The 22,540-nt window shown below is 36.7% G+C and overlaps 1 protein-coding gene across 2 annotated transcripts; it reads left to right on the forward strand.

Moving 5' to 3' along the window:
* Positions 1–376: 376 nt before the first annotated feature.
* Rtca (RNA 3'-terminal phosphate cyclase) lies at positions 377–20,650 on the forward strand. Of its 2 annotated transcripts, none has more exons than XM_045744248.2 (10): positions 377–535; positions 3,170–3,287; positions 5,298–5,424; positions 7,028–7,151; positions 8,113–8,171; positions 9,397–9,541; positions 12,230–12,357; positions 12,961–13,114; positions 16,112–16,216; positions 17,323–20,650. In XM_045744248.2, exons 1-10 carry the CDS (start codon positions 488–490, stop codon positions 17,410–17,412), a joined length of 1,098 nt encoding a protein of 365 aa, XP_045600204.1. In that variant the 5' UTR covers positions 377–487; the 3' UTR covers positions 17,413–20,650. The 2 variants fall into 2 exon arrangements, with proteins under 2 accessions (XP_045600204.1, XP_045600205.1); XM_045744249.2 differs by lacking the exon at positions 377–535 and adding an exon at positions 547–576 and having other exon boundaries at positions 17,323–17,558.
* Positions 20,651–22,540: the final 1,890 nt, after the last annotated feature.

Below are 22,540 nucleotides of genomic sequence, written 5' to 3' on the forward strand. Positions count from 1 at the left end.
GAATATAAACTTAAATGACCGTAGTCAAAGCGCCATTACGCAACTTGAACAAAATTCTCCTTTGCGTTTAGCTGTTATAAGATCTTGTCCTATTATTAACTGTAATACCTTGGTTGGTAAATAATACATATATAACATTTGCGGTTATTGATATTTTAAAATAGCATTAGTGAGGTTTAGGCGAAGAATATATAGTAAATAGGACGTAGATAAATACTAATTATTACAACACGTGGCGATACAATATATATAAATATATTAATACTAGCTATGCTGTACAGCTAATTTAAGTGAGCTAAAATAAGAATTAGGGGTTTGTTACCTGGCCAAAGGTAACATAGAACACCAAGGAAGATGACTTGAGGTATATGTGAGAGGATGGTGTATATAAATGGGGCGTGGTGTGTGTTAGTGTGTGTGGAGCCTGGCGCAGTAGAGCACCTCTCCTCACTCGTCCCTACCACAACCACCACACCCTCCTGCTGCCATGGCCGCCCTAGCTCCTGTTGTCATCGACGGTAGCTACTTAGAAGGGGTGAGTGGCCATAGAGGTGTGTGGTTGAGAGGTTAAGTGTGGTAGGTGTTTCGTTTTGATACGTTTAGGTTGAGACGGGCTAGCGGCTCCCATGTGTAATGGCTTCTTATGTTTATTTTCTAAATTAATTACATATATTTATGTTAGTATGTGCCGAATTATGCACATGCATTAGTAAATGTTTATTTATGTATGCACATACAGTGTCATTCCCGAGAGAAGGGAAAAATTCAAGATGAATCTGCGTGGAGGTGTGGACGATGTGCATGGCTGGTCACTTCGTACCCAAGATAAAGTGACCAATATGTATTTAAAACTCACCTAACCCTACCAAACTTGACCTATCCTAACCCAACTGAGTTTAACACAGCCTTCAAGTTAGTAAGTTAATACATTCTAACTTAACGATATATATGATTTTGCCAGTCAAAAAATGAGCTTTGGTGAACTGTTTTGTGTACGAATTGACCAGTCCTCATTTGGTTACTTCCATATTTACCTGAATTTACCTGAGGGCCACTATATCTCTAGTGACCTTGGCAAGGATAGAAAGCCAGCAGCTTGTCATGGGTTCCCCCATTAGTCCTGATGATTTTATCCTGATGTCCTGTAAGATTTTATCTTTTTAGATCTTAAAATTGTAGCAGCGTTTTGGCATTTACGTCTTTGGCGGGTAGACGGTTCTATAGATTTATAACCTTATGGGTGAAAGAGCATCTCCTGTTTTCTGTCCTACATCTGACCTTTTGAAGAAGTTGTCTGGATCAATGTCCTCCAACCAGTTCATTATTTTAAATTTTGACAAGATCATCCCTGGCACGGAACAATCATGGCACTCGTTCAAAATTATGTGCCAAAAAGGTGAAAGAAAAGAAAGGCAACTGGATGGATGTCACAGGTAATTAAGCGAGCATTGATAACTATCTGGAACCTCTAGAGAACTTACAAGTCCACGATGGACATCATTGATTATGAAATATATTAAAGGGCACTAAGCTCAACCACCCAAGAAATCAGATCAGCTAAAAGATACTACAAAAGAAAACTTGCACAAAACAGATTGAAAGATCCAAAATTGTTCTATGCCTATATAAGAAGAAAGACCAAAACAAAGAACTCGGTTTGAATTTAGAACCCTTAAAAGATGAGACTAACCAAGTTATAATGGATGATAAAAGGACAGCAAACACACACGATGAATATTGTACAGCAGTGTTCACACTAGAAAGATTAGATGGCATCTCATCACCCACACAAATGTTTGAAGGAGATAGAGAATAAATTTCACAGTCTCCGTGGTGTAGTGGTAAGACACTCGCCTGGCATTCCGCGAGCGCTATGTCATGGGTTCGTATCCTGGCCGGGGAGGATTTACTGGGCGCAACCCCTTAACTGTAGCCTCTATTTAACGCAACAGTAAAATGTGTACTTGGAGGAAAAAACGAATCTTCGCGGCAGGGGATCGTATTCCAGGGACCATAGGATTAAGGACTTGCCCGAAACGCTACGCATACTAGTGGCTGTACAAGAATGTAACAACTCTTGTATATATCAAAAAAAAAAAAAAAAAAAAAAAAAAAAAAAAACGCAACATATTCAGGAAGAGCATTGATAAACTTAGACTCAAAAGCCCAGGTGTGGATGGAATCCAATCCAAAATAGTAAAGGAACTGACAGAAGAACTATGCCTACTGTTGAAATTACTTTTCACAAAATATCTGGACCAAGGGATAGTCCCCTAGATTGGAAATATGCAAATGTCACCCCTAAAAAAAAAAAAAAAAAAAAAAAGAGCTTGGCGGAAAACTACTGTTCGATATGCTTGACATCACACATCTGCAACCTCATGGAAAGAATCCCAAGGGTGGGAATCTTTTTCCATCTCAATGAAAAAATCTTGTAAAATCATCACAACATGGGTTTGTTAAAAATAGATCCTGCCTTACAAACCAGCTCACATTTTTGGAAATGGTAATCAGCTACTCGGACAAAGGACTTCCAGTGGATGTAGTATACATGGACTTTGCTTTGGCCGGTGGGTAATGATGTTCATACCCTTACACGCCCCTTTTTCAGATCACAAAGAAATCACAATGGCATGATATATCAATGAGAAAATCATTTTGGGGCATTGAGGTGACTTGGGTGGATTATGGCAGGTGTCTAGAAATCACCAGAACTGGTTCATGTCACCTCATTGTCCCAAAATGATGATCTCATTGATATATCATGCCACTGTGATATATCCACTCAGTTTGCAAATAGTATTAGAAAGTTTTCTTTTGCAAACAGTGTGATAGACAGTTGGAACAATTTAACTGAGAAAGTGGAGAAAGCCAGAACCATCAGTAGTTTCAAAGCATTATATGACAGAGTACTGGGAAGATTGGACATCATGACTAGCTCTCATCCTGTAACTACACTTAGGTAATTACACACAGGCTGCCTGTCCCCAACAAAAATAATTATTCAAATATCTGTTCAAAATTGTATGCTTTAAAAACCTAAAAAAAAAAAAAAAAACTGATTTCTTTTTACCACTCAAATGTATTGGATATAAGGGGCATGAATATTCACTTTTGATTGGCTGACTAATAGTTAACTGTCATGCAATAACTTGACTTGTGTTTACAGGGGGGTCAGATACTTCGTATGGGACTTGCTCTCAGTGCAGTGAAGAATATACCCATTACTGTCAATAAAGTCCGAGCTGGAAGGAAAACGCCTGGACTGCGCCCTCAGCACTTAACAGGTAATTAATATTTTTTTGAGGTATGCTGTCTGATGTAGATATTTAATTGGAAATAGTTATATACTGTATTCTAGAAGTTGGTAATTAATAGTACAGTACTGTACTGTATTTAGAACATGGCAGTTGTGCTGAATGACCACATAATTCCAGCATTAGGCCTAAATCCAACACGTACATTCCAATCTAATACAGTATACTGTACTGTATTGTTACAAATAGTACTGTCGGGTTCAATGGCCCCTCGTGAGACCCCAGCTACCAAAATGGTGTGGAACTATAGTGGGAGAGGAATTTGAAATGTGTATTAGTGAAAGTACAGTACTGTACAGTATAATGTATTATAACAAAATTAATTACTCTGGGTGAAGTCTTTACGAAGTCTTAAGTCTTACTTTAAGAAGTCTTTAAATAGAATGAATAACTGTAGCAGCAATGTAACAATAGCAATAACTAAGCATAGTTCTCTCAAAGCACTTAATCTGTAACCATTTAACATTTCAGAGTAATGTATTTACAGGTACCACCAGTTCCAACACCTTTTAAGAAAATAAATAATTAGTATAAATCCCAAGTACATAACATGAAAATATCCTAAGTCTAAAATGTGAAATCTTGTCTTGGTATAAAGTACTGTAGTAAGATAAGCTGAGAGCATGTGTTTCACTCGCTGCTGTCCTTTTCCTATCTCGGAATACATGGCCCATGTTATCCTGGAACTGCCAGAGGTAGTCTCTAGTGAGATTCACACCCAGCATCCTTTGGATGCCTCAGGCTTGGAGCATAATTAGTTGACTATCTTGAGCACTGCAATGCTCATATCAGTGTAAACATATGGTTAACTATGTAGAGTTTAGTGTAGACTAGTGAATACAGTACAATAGTGTACATTCTAACCTTTTATGTAACATTATACACACACTCTTAATCGTGTATGGTCAATATAGCCAAGCCTTAAGGTCAACATATTACGGGAAGTTCAGTAATACTGTACAATTGTGGAATTGTGGCGACGTAATGGCTTCTTGGGAGGTAACAACGTATTCTATATTGTAAATTGTAGTTCTTTAGTTACAGTACCTGGTTATCAAAATGCTAAATTGACTATTGAGCTGAGGATGATCATAGAGCTCAGATTACTTTATCCTGTGGCACACAAGACCAGACCACTCTTGGGGGTAACTCTTTGCTGTGTGTCCCACTCCCTCATTCCTTCAAATTATAGTCAATGATATTTGTTCATAATGAGTATTGTTTTTGGATAGCTTGTTTACCTGTTTTTAGTCTTTTTAGAATGCTTCCTTCCATCATTGTGATGATGCAAATGTGAGTCAGCCTAAGAATGAATGATAGCTGATGGAGTGATGTTCTTGATAAAGGTGTGCAACCAACTTGACGCTGTTGATTGCCGGACACCTTGTGTCACGGTTGCCATCTTCTGATTATCCATGAAGTTGGGCCAGGTGGGGGAACCTTGCAAACATTGGCTTTGCAGTACTGTATATGTATCAGTAAGTGTCAACAACTCTTCGGTGTTGAAAGCTGTGATTTACTGATCAGTTCAACCAGAATAGGTCAAGACTAGAGAGAAGTGTTCTCACATGGTTCTCCAACTTGTCTAGAATTCTGATAAATGATGAGGAGGCAGTCCATCCAGGAGAGCAAATGTGTACTCAAGATGCAAGCAAACTTGTGCTTTCTCTTTCTTTATCCCAGATGCCATTGCTTCATTTATTAAGGTAATTGTTTGACCCAAAGTGTGTGGATATGAAGTATAATAGCATGAGTATAAAACAGAAGAATTGGACAATATGATGAGCATATGTGGAGTTGAAAGAATAAAGAGTGGTAATGATGTGATGTGGAATGCAAAAGTACAAGATATTGTATTGTAATAGTTTGCAGATATGGCTGGATGCATTTGTACCAAATTTTCAAAAATTTGTGCATAAACGCTTCAGCCTTCGTCTATGCTTTAGCATGTATTTGAATATGTACATATATTTTTTCCAGGGCTTCAGGTAGTTAGAGATGCTTGCAATGGTCAGTTGGACGGAGGTCAGATTGGATCATGTGAAGTGAGTTTTTATCCTGGCCCTATATCTGGAGGCCGATACATGGCAGACACTCAAACAGCAGGGTAAGTTTCTAAATTATTGTATAGTGCATTGTTTCTCAGGTTTCACGTAATACTATAATTATAACTTTTTACTGCTCTGATAAGTTCAGGCTTCTGGTTAAAGTTGTCTATGATTAATTGTAATCATAAACATTAAGCCTAAATATTGCTTTCCATCATTGACCATTATTAAATTAAATTACCCCACATTTAAAGTGGGGATTCTGTATTAGCTATGTAAAGTATTGTATCGGATCCACCTGCTTCAGCTGCTTTATTGACAATACAATATTTAAAATGCTGATAATAATTTTTCTATTTAAAAAGCTATAGAATTTGAACCTTGTGAATAATATAAAAAAAAAAATTATGTAGCATTTTATCTACAATACATTGTAGATACGTGAAATGATGTTTGTTGCATGATGATGTACTTTCCCCAAAGCAAATTATTTCCTTCTGAAGATGAGGTCTCCATGCTTGGAGTATATAAATCACTTTGATTATTGTATCCAAGCATGTAGACCTCATCTTCAGAAAGACTATGTGGAATATGTGGGACTGCTGTACTAAAGAGTCAAGAGTTAAGTCTGGATTGTTTAAGATTACCAAAACTAAACACACTAAGAGTATTTTAGACTAATAGCATTGGTTGACGTATAAGGTGGTTAAGAAATAGTGCTCCAAAGGTAGGTATTGTCCCCATACCTTGGTGTTGACTACTTGCCAGTGACTCACTGCAAGGCTTGACTACTTACAAGTGACTCGCTCACTTGGCTCATATAGTTGATGGTTATTGTGTGTACTCTAATGAGTACAGTACTAAAATCTCTAGAATGAGTTCAAGGTGAATGAATTCAAAAGCTTTGCAACAACCAGTTGAAGAGTAAGAGGGACTTGGCTGGAGGGACATAGTACCTACCTCCCAGCACTTTGGGTGGAAGTTTTGTTAATATTTTCATTACATTAAATGCCATTTTGGGTCCTCTCAAGATGGCAAGGTTCTAGAATAGGTAGATATGTTAGTGGTAAACTTCTCAAGTGCTAGGTTTTCTGAACCTGTGGATTGATAAGACAGATGAGTGTATTTGAGAGGATCATATAGCCAAAAATGATAGCAAACTTGCTGAGCAAGTAGCAAGGAAGTGAGCATCAAGTGTGATCTGTGTGCAAGAATTTGTATGTACCTTGAGGTTACCTTGAGGTGCTTCCGGGGCTTAGCGTCCCCACGGCCCGGTCGTCGACCAGGCCTCCTGGTTGCCGGATTGATCCGGCTGATCCAGACTGATCAGGACTCGGCCAACTTGTAACCAAGTAAGGTTGAATTGGTTTAAGGAGGAGTGAATATTTTTACATAAAGTTAGGTGACAACTCGAGGAACACTTTACATCTTGTCTCATGAAATAGTGGAATGCTGCTGAGGCTGCTTTTGGGAGTATAATTATGTCAATTCTGGGACTTTGTTAGTTGTGTAAGGTATGGTAAATGTATGGATATCATTGTGAATAGCTTTTACCTTTCCCTATACTGTGTATTGTTCTGTCTTCTCTGGGTTGATGCCTTCCCACTTCCTGAATATAGAAATGAATATTTTATGGTAATGATACAGTATCTACAATTTCAGGAGTGTGTGTTTACTGGTCCAGTCAGTGCTTCCATGTGCACTGTTTGCTAACACTCCTTCACATTTTATTCTCCGTGGTGGTACAAATGCCGAGTTTGCTCCACAGGTTGACTATACAATACAGGTAAAGATAGGCGGTGTGGAGAGCTCTTTTAGTCTTTTCTTTGAACTTCAATATCCATTAGTGTAAACTAAACACTGTTCAGTGTATAATTGATGGATTAAAGAATTTTTAATTCTTGGATAAACAAACGTGTGTGTGTGTGTATGTATATATATATATATATATATATATATATATATATATATATATATACAGTAATATAATATAATATATATATATCACACAGTAAATATGAAACAGTTGATGCTTCTTTACCTTGAATAAAAGTGATTCCAGTTTCTAGTGATGTGCAGCTTTTTGGGGAAGGTATATTGGGGCTACTTTAAGAATCCACATTTAAAATGTGCATTAATAGTCTTTATTTAGATTGTGTAATAGTACAATACATGCATTTAGTTTGAAGATCATCATTTTTTTTACCTGAAATGTTATTTATTTAATTTCATATTCTCCTTATAATGTAATCTTTTGGATTCATTCCAAATAGTGACAGATTTCAGAAAATCTAAGAGACATTCATTAGTACAGTATACAGCTTGAATTGTCTTCCAAGATTCTCTTTAGTGCCAGAGGGGAAGAGAATATCTGGTTTATAATAGATTTCTCCATTTCAAAGAAGTAAATAAATAATTAATTTAAAAAAAAGGAACACTTGGCGAACATAGCTATACTGTTGGCCTTTGATATACAATCCAGAAATTCATAAAATACTTTGAAGTAAAAATGTGGTGTTTGACCAGCTTGAGCTGCAAACCACATTACTCACAAAACAAAAATTTGATACTTGAGCTAACACACACACATGGTCTAACCAGTCCTTGTGCGTGCGTAAGCAATTCGTGAGCGTCTTGATTTACCCCCATACACTCAGAACTGTGGTCATGCAAACAAATTCACGTGTGTCCTAGTTTGTGTGCTTCACTCTTCAATTGTGGCTTAACACGTGTATTTATTTTTTCAGGTCTTCAGAAAAGTTGCCTCCTGGTTTGGAGTGGAATTTAAGCTGTACATCAATAAAAGGTAAAGTTGTTAGATCTTCATCCTACTGTAATTGTCATAAAAGATAATTTGTATGGCTTTTCCATGAGCTTTAGCTGTAAGTGTTGAATTTGATATTTATGGATTTGTTAGCTATTTCTTGTCAGAATTCAGTGCTTGTAATTAATTACTGACCTGTAATATAACCCCCTTCAGATCTTTATTACACTACTGGATAGTGCAAGACTGCTGTTTACACTATAGATCATAGTATGAAGCTGCTTGTTAAATTAGTGTGTGCATGGTATTCCAAGGTCAAACTACTGAGCCTCCCCAGGATGCAACCCACAACAGCTGACTAACTCTGGGGCACCTATTTACTGCTAGGTGAACAAGAGGCATTAGGTGATAGGAAACTTGCCCATCCATTTCTCTCCCACCCAGGATTTAAACCCAGGATTCTCAATTGAGTCAAGAATAAAGTCAACTGTTTTACTCGGACCCTAAAGGAATCTTGGAAGGGATAGATAGGTACACTTAGAAGGGATATGGGGACTAGGAGCTGGGATGTAAGAAAACTAAAATGGAATTACAGATCAGTTCCCGATCACTTAGAAGATTGGAGATTGAACCCTCACTCACAAGAAGTAAGGGAGTCACCCCTTCCATTGAGCCATATGGTTGGCTCAATCATAGTACCAAGCTGTTTAAGATACAAATCATAGCACATGGAAACTAAATTATTTTCCTAAAATAAGAGAGTTTTTAACTTAATCATGTAGTATCCAAGGTAATTTTTTTTGTAAATAAATGTATTGTGCAGTATAAACTTTTATCAAGAAATGTTGTCATATTTCTTATAATTTATTGCACAAAGAATTACACCAGTCTTGCTAGGTGAATTATCACATCGGACAAGTATTTGGTTAATTTTTATTTTTATGTTTGTATCTTTTATTTGTAATAATAGTCAATGAAAAATAGGCTGGAGTGTGGTGTTAGATAAAAAGTCAAGATGTGGTTATGTAGGCATAGTTTTGGGTAATGTAACCCAGTTTGAGCACACTTCATTGCATCAGGAATCATCCTCCTCATCTTCATTGTTATTTCCCACTTTCATATAGTCTGTATTGGGTAAGGTAGTACTGTAATAAATGTAAAAAAATATATATTCATGAAATATGTGTTATTTATTTCTTACTGTAAATTTTATACAAATCTGCATTAATATTTGCAAGAATTACAATTTCCATTACTCTCATTCCAGGGGATTTTATCCGGTGGGAAAAGGTGAAATATCTTTAGAAGTAAAACCTGCTTCGAAAGGTCTGTATGCAGCCGACTTTACAGATTTTGGTGAAGTTGTATCAGTTTATGGTAGAGCATTTGTTTCTGGAGCTCTTCCTGTGAAGGTAATAGGCTGCTTATTCTTAGCATATACTGTATCTTGTATGTACTGTATTAGAAACCATTACAATATACTTAACTACCCAAACAGCTTAAATTGTTTGTCCACTTCAGGTGGGGTGTTGTCATATATGAGGCCAAACTGTCTCTTGATCTTCAAAATATTTTACCTTTCAAATATAGTTCAAATATCACTTTATATCACAATACAGTCAGAATGGTTTAGTACAACAGTTTGCCACAGCTGTGTGGAAAATGCAAGATACATGTGTGTGTGTGCGCATATAAAGATTTGTTACATTACAATACTGTAATCTTGTTAAATTATAATATGAACCATTCAGCTTCATAAAATATGAACTTGAATCAATATGTTTTAGAATAAGGTACTTATCATAACATAAATTTATATTATTGTTAAATTAAGAATATCAAGATATATCTCACATAAAATGTTGGTAAATAAATATTGCATTAGTCTACATTATATTATTATCTCAGGATGCAATAGTTACATGACTCTTATCTGTCTTGTTATATCAGTACTCTGTTAGCTAAATATACAGTATTAAGATATTTGTCACTATACAGTGTCATAATTTTATATTCTTCATCTGTCTTGGATACTATTAAACATAGTTTTAGAATGTCCATGTGTGTTGTAGGACCTGTGTGTGTTGTATTCTTGCTTTAGTAACTGCATCCAGGGGTGTGCTGGCAGGCATGGCTAATTGCCTCTTTGCCGCCTCCTTCTTTAAATATTTTGTGTACTGTTCCCAAGTTAAATAAAAGTATTATTATTGTTCTTGGTGGAATGTATATTTGTAATCCATATGCTTTTTTTCTCCACTTTTGTATAACAGAAAGCTGCTGCTTCTTTCAGTGAACTTTTCAGTTAATTTTCATCCAAATGTTAATTTTTGCATTCTTTTCTTGTGCTGGTAGTTGGAGGCATTATGTGGTGTGTGTCTGTTATAACTTAAGTTACAGGATGAGATTTGCACTCATGGTGTCTCCAGCTTCCCAGTATTGTCAAATGACACTTTGAAACTTCTGACGGTTTTGGTCTCTATCGCATTCGTTCACTTGTTCCAACTGCCTACCACTCTGTTTGCAAAAGATAACATTCTTATATTTTTTCAGCCCCTTTGTTTTCTTAGCTTGAATCTATGACCTCTTGTTCTTGAATTTGCAGGTTTCACAAATTTCTGTTTTGTCGATTCCTGTTACTATTTTGTAGGTAGTGATAGTGTCGCCTCTTTTTCCTTCTACCTTCTAGCTTTGGCATATTTAACATCTCTAACCTCTCCTCGTAGCTCTTATTATTTTGTTCTGGAAGTAATTTAGTAGCATGTCTTTGCACCATTTTCTCCCAGTTTGTTGATGTGCTCCTTAACACTTTTGTTCCTTAGGGACGGAGATGACGTCCACAAATAACTCTGTGGATGTTTCTTAGTGATGTAGATGACATCCAAAATTAAAATATTTGTTAAAATTCAAATTTTTATCCAATCTTTATAGGACTGGTTTTAAAAAGTGTGCCAACGTCTTCCCATTCTATTGCAAACTGAGGTGAAAATTGAGGTGAGAAACTTGAATAGAGGAAATACATTTGTGAGCAGGTGTTGCGTGTGTGCCAATGGGTGTTCACTCACGGGTAACACTTGGCCAACATTCGGCTTTGCTGTGGGTAGGACGTGCCGGGCTTTTGGACCTTGTATGCATATATTCATGTAGGGAATGCTATTGCGAACAAATTGATAACAAAATGAAAGATGTAGCATAAGAATTTAGGTGACAAAAGTGAAAAAAGGATACACATTTTATTGCTCTTTTGCGCGCTCACTGGTAATGCTTGGCCGATTTCTGGGTGTGGTGTGGGTGGCATGCTGGGTTATTGGACCTTATATGCATATACTCCTGTAGGGGATTCTATTGCGAACATTTTGATACCAAAATGAACGACGTACAACGAAAATTCAGGTGATAAAACTGAAGAGATTATACACATTTCAGTGTTGCCACATTCTCCCAGGAAATGCCCGGGCCACCTTAGGGTAGTCTGGCAAGCGCACGCCCAGAACACGAAAGTGTTAAGATAGGGGCTCTTTACAACTGTTGCATATTCTAAGTTTGCTGTCACAATTGTTGTGAACAATGTCTTTAGTATTTCACCATCAATGTATTTGAAAGCAATTCTGAAGTTGGAAAACACAACATAAGCTACTTTCACAATGTCCATAATGTTGTCCTCCGGTAACTGTTTATTGTCCAGATCCACTCATAGATCTGATTCTTTGTCTGTGTTCTTTAATGTCTTTCCACACAATTTGTAGATTGTGTGCCGTCTATTTTCTCCTTTTCCCTAACCTGGCATTTGACATTGAATTCCATCTGCCACGTGTTGCTCCATTTGCAGTACAGTACTTCTTATCTTGAAGGGCATGACAGCTGTCATATATCTGTGTGCATGTCTCTGTCCATCAGTCCGAGTATGTGATGCCTGCACTGCCATCTTCGTGAGTGTGTTCGTACCTGTTTCTTTCCATCTAATCTTCGTGTTTGTTCACTCATGTTTGTGTACATGCCTGTCTTTCTATCCAGTTTATCTTAAATTTATTGAATTCTCTTTTCACCACAAAATGTGCTGCCTATATTGGGTATATTTTTTAAGAAGCTTTTTCATTTCCCAGGTTGCACACAAAATGGCAGATTCTGCAGAACAACTGTTACGTCAAAAGTTGCCGAAAAATGTTGAAATTTACATTGATCGAGTGAAAGAACATCCTGAGAAAGCAGTAGGAAATGGCTCTGGCATTGTGTAGGTATCGAATAATAATATGTATGATCGGGTAGAGTGCAAGACAATTTTGGCAATGCTATCATTATTTCTGAACGAGAGAGAGGTGATTATAGCTTGCACAATATAATGTGGATTGATACCAATTCACATAGTGAATAGTGTTAGTGTGTGGGCCTTTTGCAGCTTGACTCCAGTTTGAGTCTCGTATTATTCGAAAAGTTTGTAGAGAGAAAATTTCCATTATTGAATATCTTTGCACTTAATAATTTGACTGGTTCCAGTACCTGGCCTTAGGTACCGGTTCCAGTACCTGGCCCAATTTTGAACCAGCCAGTTGAATTTATAACCACCCAATAAGAAGGGAAAAGTAATTGGAATAAGAAGGGATAGTAATAGGAATAAGTAATGGATTATAAGAGAAAACAATGGAAAGAAAAAGAAAGATAAATGGAAGGGTAAGTTTGTTAGGTCACGAAATGTCATCGTCCCTTCACTTTCTAGTGTGTGGTTTGGTCAACTTTTGTTAATGTTTTGAATGTTACTATTGATCCAGAATAATTTTTGGTCATTAATACAAAGTTTTGAGCGTTATTAAGAATGTTGTCATTTGATGCTGCCAAGGTTGTGGGCAGAAACGACCACTGGATGTGTCCTTGGTGGGTCTGCACTTGGCAAGAAAGGGAAAGATGCCGAGGATGATGGAATCTTTGCAGCAAATGAAATCATGGAAAGCGTTGACAGACGTGCCTGCTTGGATAAATATTCACAAGATCAGGTCAGTTTATATGTGACTTTTGATGGTGATTTTTCTTGGAATAGTATAACAAATATTTTCTGTGATATTTTGAAATGTTTAAATAATTACACCACTGATATTTACCTTGGTTTTGTTCAATAGATTCCTAATTTCTCTTTCTATAAACAGTAAATACTTTTTGCTGTGCTAAATGATTCAAAGTCCCAGTGTAATTTTCCGAGCCCTAATCTCGTCATATTTATTGTAAACTGGATGTGTAATTTACCTGAATTTACCTGAGGGCAACTGACACACTAGTTGCCTCAACGAGGTCAGGAAGCCAGAGGCTTGTCAAGAGGTCCCTCCATTTGCCCCATGATCTTTTTCAGTTGGATTTTAAAATTTAAAGAGTTTTGGCATTTATGGCTTTAGCAGGTAGGCAATTCCATGGGTTTATAACATTGTGGGTGAAAAAGCATCTCCTGTTCTCAGTCCTACACTGTGGCTTGTTGAATATTGAAAAAGCATAAACCTTTTATATGATTTTTATACAATTAACTGTACTAAACTTTTCAGTATAGTCTCCTCTGAGTTCAATACACTGTCTCCCTGCCCTTTAAACTCCTTATACCAGTCTGGGTAATATTCTGATTATTTCAAACCACTCCTCACTGTACTTGATTTGTCTTGTGTCCAGTGCCAGGGAGTGACGTGGAAAATGTTTGACAGGGAAGGTAAGTGAAGGGAGAGATGGGTATGGTGTATGCTGGAAAGTGACAGGGAAGGCAAGTGAATGAAGAGATGGGTATGGTGTATGCTGGAAAGTGACAGGGAAGGCAAGTGAATGAAGAGATGGGTATGGTGTATGCTGGAAAGTGACAGGGAAGGCAAGTGAATGAAGAAATGGGTATGGTGTATGCCAGAAAGTGACAGGGAAGGCAAGTGAATGGAGAGATGGGTATGGTGTATGCCGGAAAGTGACAGGGAAGGCAAGTGAATGGAGAGATGGGGAAGGTGTGTGCTGGGGAAGTGATATGGAAGGCAAGTGAAGGGAAAGATGGGGAAGGTGTGTGCCAGGGAATGACAAGGATAGTGTATGAAGGGATACACAGGGAAGGTGTGTGGGTGAGATGGAGAGGGTGTGAAGATGTTTATTGTGATAAGGGTAGTGTGTATTGAATATAGTCACAATGATTGGGTGAGAGAGGGAGAGCATGTATGAAAGAGACAGGAAGGGTGTGTGTGTGGAGGAAGATGGGGAAGGGTGTGTTGACAGGTTGGAGGAGACCTAGGCATTGGGTCTACCTGGGCAGTGCCAGGTATCCCATCTAGTTTATAAATATATACAATTATGTGCTGCCAAACATAAAATAATAAGTGTGAACACATCTTCAAGTACAACACCAGTCATTTAGGTCAGCAAAACCTTCATGCAGCCAGCTATTCTCTAGTAGTACTGTATTTTGTTATCTTTACCTAAATTGTAAATAGAACACTAATTATCATGCTTTGTAAGGATTCTTGCATTAATTTCATTGTTTTTATATAATGTTTGCTTCTTCAGAACACTTTGATAGTTTGGTTTGATGCCCACCACCATTTGTATTGTTACCAAAGTTCTAGAATAATTTTTTTATTATTATTACTGGTATTGATTATTATTATTGTCATTATTATCACATATTTTTATTTGTATAAAGCAAGCTTGTACAGTGGTACCTTCGTTTACAAATTTAATTTGTTCCATGTTACAGTTCGTAAACCAAAAATTTGTAAACCCAAAACAAATTTTCCCATAAGAAACAATGTAAATTGAAATAAAACATTCCACATGGCCAAAAATATTATCTTAAAAATATATTTTATACAGAATTCTATTCATATTTTGTACTACAGTATAGTATATCTTACCTTTATTGAGAACCTGTTGGCGTATGGAAGACGGTGAGGAGGAGGAGGAGGAGATGTGTTAGTGTTTGGAAGGGAGTCCCCTTCCATTATAACATCAGGCAGTGATGACATACTCTCTCTCCTATGCTTTGCAGGCATACCACTAGGACCTGATTGTGGCTGACTACTTGCTTGTCTTAATAGGAATCTGTCTAAAAGTATCTTGTTTTTCATTACATTTTAACATTTGTCTGTAGTGAGACATCACATTCATTCATTAGGAATGATCTCTTGTTTTTCCTTTATCATCCTCACAACTATTTTCTTAGGTTAAATTTTACCACTGACTTTCTTGGTACCCATGGTGTGATACATAATAAGAACTTTACTGTTCAGAAACCAAAAAAGCTGAAAAACAATTAAATTCTTTACAAAGAATTCAAACGCGGTCATCACTAGATGGGAGACACTGGTAAACTGAGCATGCCTTGCCCCCCGTCCAGCAGAACTTACATGCTCGACCCATACGAGTATCAACAGACGTCATATTCAAAGTCAAATTTTATGAGGAGTTTGACGTCGTATACCCAAAAAATCGTAAACTAGGGCAGTTGTAAACCAAGGTACCACTGTATATGTATTCCAGTGATTGTAAGCCTTCCCACAACAATTGTTATGACCCACCTTCCCCACAAACCAAAAAAAAAAAAAAAAAAAAAAAAAAATTGCCCTTGGAGTGGCCCAAGTTATCAAACAAAATACCTCATTCGTATAATTGGCTCTACCTCATAGTTTATTCAAGTGACATCACACTGCAGTATACAAATTAACTTTACTAATTAAAAAAAAAAACACCAGTCATTTGCATTTTAATGTGCTTAACATTGCATCACATGCACCTCCATGTTATGGTCCATAAGCTGGAACATCTTGGGATACCCAGCATTGGACAACTTATCATGGTAAATCCATCCAGCATTTGCCTCAGCAGACAGTTGTTAAATCTAACATTCAGGAATAGGGTGTCTGCTATAGATTAAACTGTTTTGGGCAATTAAGTTTAATCTATTTTTAAACTTTTGGTAATTTTTTTTTAATAAGGTATTGTGAAAGTTTTTTAATTTATTTTCTCATGTCAACCATTAGGTTATCATCTTCATGGCATTGGCAGAGGGAAAATCCAGGATACGCATTGGACCCCTTACTGACCATACCAAAACTGCAATGTGGGTGGCAAAGCTTTTGACAAAGGTAAGTGTAATATTTAATTTATAAACATTTGTTATATTGTAATTATTAGTAAAACCAAAATGCCATGTATTTGAGTCTCTCTAGTCCAATGAAGGTTGATTGTAACAAGCTGACCAAGCATAACACAAAAAACTGCACAGCATAATCCTCATATCTTGTCTTGTGTAAAACATCTTCCATCTTCATCCTCACCCAACCTGCCACTCAATCATGAAAGAGTAAGGGAGAGTGAGGTAGGGTGAAGGAGGGCAAGTATGTCCACCCTGCCCGCCAGGGCCAGTAAGGCTGTACTGACCTAGTTGTACTCGCCTAGCTATGCTTGCAGGGGTTGAAATTTGGCTCTTTGGTCCCGCATCTCGGCTGTTAATCTAATTGACAGTTGGGGCCAATTGGGAACAGTTTACATTCAAAATGTAAGTGAATGAACAGCAGCATTGAAAATTAATTATACATTTTGTATTTTTAAAAACTGACCTTTATTATGAAAAGTTATCTTTGATTCATTTATGTAAGCCTTCAAGTTTAATTCAAATCAAGCCGTTAATTTGATGAGCCTTTACTAGTTTGGTTCTACTAGAAGACGATTTTACTCAAGACTATTGTAGATTATCCTAGCATGGGGCCCTATGTACCCACTTTTCACCTTCATCAAATCATTATACTTGCTGTACTCACTATGCTCTATGAAATCATACTTCTCCACTATATTCACTGTAGTTGTTACTGCACCCTGTACACCTGCCACTGTACTTGTTACTGCAAATCTGTACACCTCTGCCACTGTACTTGTTACCGCACCCTGTACACCTCTGCCACTGTCCTCTTGTTTTCACCTTCACCGCTACCTCTTCTACCTTATTTATTGTGCATTACTATATAGTGCATAATTTGGTAATGCAGTTGACAAATTGTAAATAATTTGCACTGTATTCTATTTTACTATATTGGTAACATATTTATGTACTGTATTAAGTGTATTAAAGAAAATTGTTTTGTGGGAAATGGGACTGGGAATGTTATCCTTGATCAGCTATGATCAAAATGTATACTGTATAGTTAATAAGATACAAATGTACACTTGGCCATAATTTACTTTTCTTCAACAGGTCGAATTTAACATCACAGAAGAAGAAGGTAGTGACTGTATATTTGTTGAGTGTGATGGTATTGGGCATACCCCAATGAAAAGAAAATAGTAAATTGGTTATATATATATATACAGTATATATATATGTATATGTGTGTGTATTTATCTTTGTTTAGTCATGCATTTGATGGTTATCGGTTGTTATAGCTACCTTTATTGACCACCGTAATTTCATTCAGTGGATTTTGTCCTTAAATGTATTAAGTATTTTGCACGGCTGGTGCAAAATACTGGTTCGTATGGAGTCATCTCGCATTGTAGTGTAATTGTTTTAGTTTTTTCTAGTGCCATAATCCCAGAATAGTTCAGTACTGAAATCTTGTGTATATTAACACAAGTTTGTTTGGCTCAAAGATGGCTCAATATTTATTTCTGGGTTTACCTTTATTGAGATTTTTATGCACAGACAAAAATTGATAAACTGATGCTGTTATTCTTCTTTCAACAGTATTTAATTTGTTGTATTAATCAAATTTAATACAATTGTAAAATTGGTTTATTCGTAATTTGTGTATTAGTTGTAGTGACGTAGGCTACTCTAGCACCGACAATAATGTGAGCAGTTTTCAGGTCCAGTATTACTTGTAATTTGTAACATATGATTTTGACTTTTATAATTTTATAATTTTACAACATTAAAAACAAACACTAACATTAAGATGCTTCCATCAAATTTTCTTAGTGAACACTTGTCATAGATAGTGCTGCTTCCCAAGGTCTTTCACATTTCAGATATTACTCTGGAAAGCCATTGTTTAAAAGAAAATTGTCAATAAATGATAATCCGTATTTTTGTTTTACAGATTCATAGCGATATTGAAAGTGGTTTAGGAATAAAGTGTGCAAATTTGTATAAAACACAAAGCTATGCATTGTACGATTGGTAAGTGATATTGCATTTTAATATTTCAAAGAGGAAATTGTAAAATAGTGGAATTAAACATAACTTTTCTTGGAATAAAAAGACAGTAAGTCACTTGACAAACAGTAAGTCACTGTCATTGGAAATTACTGTGTTGCAATAAATTTTTGCAAGCTGACCAAGCACATTTTTTGTATATGCTTTTGTGTTGCATCCTTCCTTGTGTTAATTGTATAATGCTTGAAATTTTGATTACCTGGGCGTCGTAAAGGCTCGGCTACTATGATTAGCCATGTTATATATTCTGTAGTGCTGTGATGTTCCTTCTGCTCTAAGTACTTAGTATGGTACATCATCACTAGTTAATGGTTCAGTTATACAATTATTTTCTATTTAAACTATTTTAAATAGAAAATTATTTTAAACTAGGAATGTTATGCTTTTAATAATTGTCTACAGGAAGCTAGAAATGTTTAAAGCTTTCTTCAGGAGGGCCTTAGTTGTTCTGGGCATTATCTTTTAGCATTCTATTTCTACCATTCATGCTGTGAAGGATAGCATAGTGCTAATATACTCACTGTATAAGTGCAGCTAATTAGTGCAACTGCTCACTTAGTTGTGCTCTTTGGTCCTGCCTCTCAACCATCAATCTATTGGTGTACAGGTTCCTGAGCCTATTGGGTTCTTATCATATCTACATTTAAGACTGTGTATGTAGTTGGCCTCCACCACATCACTTCCTAATGCATTCCATTAGTTAACTGCTCTGACAATGATCAAATTCTTTCTAATGTGTCTGGCTCATTTGGGTACTAAGTTTCCACCTGTGTCCCATTGTTCCAATACCACCCATGCTAAATACCAATAGTTTCTTTATCTACCATGTCAATTCCTGTGAGAATTTTGTAGGTGGTAATCATGTCTCTCCTAACTCTTGTCTTCCAGTGACATGAAGTTTAATTCGAGTAGTCTTTCCTCATAGCTCATACCCCTCAGCTTGGGAAATAATTCTGGTAGGCTACCTCTGAACTTTTTCTAATTTCATCTTGTGTTTGACTACGTATGGACTCCATGCTGGTGCATACTCCAGGATTGGTCTGACATAAAAGGTATACAATGTTCTAAATGATTCCGTATAATGTACAAGTTTCTAAAGGCAGTTCATATGTTGGGCCAGCCTTGCATTTGCTGCTGATGATATCCTATTGATGTAGGCTTAGGGGACAGGTTGGGCATATCAACCACTAGATCTCTCTCTCTCTCTTTCCAATTTCTAAAGGATTTCATCTCTGTTGATACCTTGTGTACGGCCTCCTGCTCCCTACACCTATTTTCATTACTTTATACTTGCTTGAGTTAAACTCTAGTAGCCATATGTTGGCCCATTCCATCAGTTTGTCCAGGTCATCTTGTAGTCTCTTACTGTCCTCCTCTGTCATAATCCTTCTCCTCATCAGCAAACTTTGAGAGGAATGAGTGTGTGGCCAGAGGTTGATGTATACATCCTATAGTGTGTCAATGAGGATTGGCAGACATCTACTAATGTCTGCAATTTTAGCGATAAACTCTGCCACTCTTGCAGTCATACAGTTTTCTCCATGTCATTTATGCTTGATCACATTAACAAATTGTTTATTTCTTCTGTATTTCTCATCATTGTGGTAACTTGGTTAGGCTATATTATGGATATTTTTATTTTATTTTACCAGGTGGCACCTAGACTTCTCGGTTAAGAGTTATGGACTCCCAATAACTAGACATTTGAATGTTGGCTGTTCTTCAGCTTAGCAGATACAAGACAGTTTAATTTTGCTGGGATCCGTGTCATTTTTGTTGTTGCTTCCAACAATCTTGTGGATGTTGCTGCTAAAGAAGCCATTTGTGCCTGTCTTGTCTCCCAGAAATGAATTCTTTACTTATATTACTACTGTCATTCATAAATAATCTGCAACTGTTTGAGAGAAAGATGGTTAGCTATTCTTAGTAGCAAATTATGTACTATTAAGTTTGGGCTATCTCCATGGCTTTACTCCTGTCACTGGCACAGGAAAGAAGAAAGGTCTCTGGCATGGTAACATATTGGCCACACAAGATTGACTAGGTGCCAGTGCTTCATGACTGATTTGGCCTAGGTTTGTATCCTGACCAGGGAGGATTGACTAGATGCTAGTCCATACCTTTGCAAACAAATCCTTAACTGTTTGCTTCTATTCATCCAGCAGTAATTGGGTACTGTACTTGGTTGTTAACCACTTGGTATGTATTGTTCCATTGGCATCTAGTGGGTAAGGTTTGTCATTAGCTATTGGAAAGGAAGCCTTTCAGCATGCTAACAGGAGTCAAAAATCACCTGTTCCTGTACCCACCTGTGTGTAAACCAAAAAAAAAAAAATAAAAAAAAAAAACTTTGGGGCACTTGATGAAACAGATCTGATGCATTTTGCTATCAGAATTGCATTGTCCCACTTCATTGATCATCTTTTGAAATGCCTTAATTTTCAGAACAGAATTGTAGGGAAGTCTACTAGTCCCTTGATGAGTTAAGGGACATTTACAGCCACATCATCATGCAGGAGCTTGGCATTTACTGTTTCTGTTGAAAATTGTGAAATCTTTGCCTCTTAATAACATGATAGACTAACTAAAGAGCCTGCTGTTCATTGTTAGGAAAGTTGAAGAGGTAAACTTAATTTACAAATGCAGTATTTTCAATTTTTACCTGTATATTAACTGCCTTTATTCTGTAATATAATATGTATATATTGTGTATAATATATTTAATCAAAGTTTAAAATGAAGGTCAGTTGGATATGAACACTTATTAAATATGCTGTACCGTGTCTTTATGTTGACAAGTTTATAAGGTGCATGTACAGTATGAGGTTTGTTGTAAGTTGCAGAACAATAAAAACAAAACAAAAAAAAGTTTTTCCTTCAGTAGAGGTGAACACCAGCCTAATACTAGAATGGTGGTGCATTATCATAAATACAATTAAGACATCCCTTGTCTTGATTAAACTGGGTTGTCTGCCGGCATGGATGGTGAACAGGTTTTCTGACATGGAGGTAAACTAAATTCTTTGAAACTCAAAAATTTAGTGAGTAATCATTGAACACAAGAAACTGTACCAGGAAGATTAACGCCCCCATTTCTCGAGAGGGTGGCGAGAGGGCATTGGTGTCCCACCCATGGGTAGGAGGGGGGTGGTGCTTGCTCCCTTTTGCCCGAGTTATGGTACACAGGCAAAAATACAGTCAATGTGTGTTTACTGTGCTTGGGAGACCCTATATATTGCCTATGCCCCTTCATCTGGTAGTTGAGCCTACCCTGTGGGGAAACCAACCTGTCCTCAGGATACCATAGTACTTGTCACATAATGCTCATAGTTCCTTTTCTGCTAATGTTCACAGTTTCCATGTAGTATATTTACAGTTATTATCTATCAGCAGGCACCAGCCCTTCCTCACATACCATAGTACCCGTCCCATCGGCTTGACAGCAGAATAGTCTGCTCAAATTGCTCAAATACTTTACATTAGACATATTTAAAGCTCAAGTGAAGATATATATGTTTTTATAGTGGCGTTCAGTAGCTTTTCGGTCATGGAGTGCAGACGCCTACGCACTTGCCAGTATGTTGTGTAATTAACAAAGATACGCTAATAAAGCTTAAAATATTACATGCCTCCAGAAAGACAGAGCTATAATCGTTATTGTGAGTGCATCAAAGAAAATATATCATGTTTGGAGACCAATGATATAGCAATTTTAATTTAAGCTTCGAGTCCCGCCCGGTCGAGAGAGATGGGGCGACTCTTGCCCCATCTATTGGAGATTCTGTCCACTAAAGACCCAAAGCTACTCAAACCTTCCTAGCATTACGTAAGCAATGAAGTAATATGGTATATTTACTCACTATAATGTGGATGCTGGATGCACAAAATGAGAAAACATAATTTTACTCTGAAAAAATATCATTTTATAACAAAATAAGATGTAAATATGTAATATCAAAGGAAGTCGATGGTCCAAGCAACAATATCGTGGAGCGACTTATCCAAGATATATTGCTCTCTGGAAAGTGTTTGTTGGCATATCAACCTTCTGTACACAGTGATCCAGTCGTCGAACTAATCTGCTCAAATTATCGCAAATTTAATTTATGATGTTAACAAGTAGAATGCGTATTTTTAATCAAATCTAACGATATTAACAAGTAGAATGCGTATTTTTAATCAAATCTAACGATATTAACAAGTAGAATGCGTATTTTTAATCAAATCTAACATAACTAGCCAGAAAACGTTAAAGATT

Source organism: Procambarus clarkii, chromosome 32 (genome assembly GCF_040958095.1).
Source record: "Procambarus clarkii isolate CNS0578487 chromosome 32, FALCON_Pclarkii_2.0, whole genome shotgun sequence".
In the NCBI taxonomy this organism is placed as follows: Eukaryota; Metazoa; Arthropoda; class Malacostraca; order Decapoda; family Cambaridae; genus Procambarus; species Procambarus clarkii.

Coding starts and splice junctions, on each gene's coding strand:
- Rtca (XM_045744248.2), top strand. CDS start 488: ATGGCCGCCCTAGCTCCTGTTGTCATCGACGGTAGCTACTTAGAAGGG. Junction 536..3,169: donor ACGGTAGCTACTTAGAAGGG/GTGAGTGGCCAT, acceptor TTGTGTTTACAG/GGGGGTCAGATACTTCGTAT. Junction 9,542..12,229: donor CTGGAGCTCTTCCTGTGAAG/GTAATAGGCTGC, acceptor TTCATTTCCCAG/GTTGCACACAAAATGGCAGA.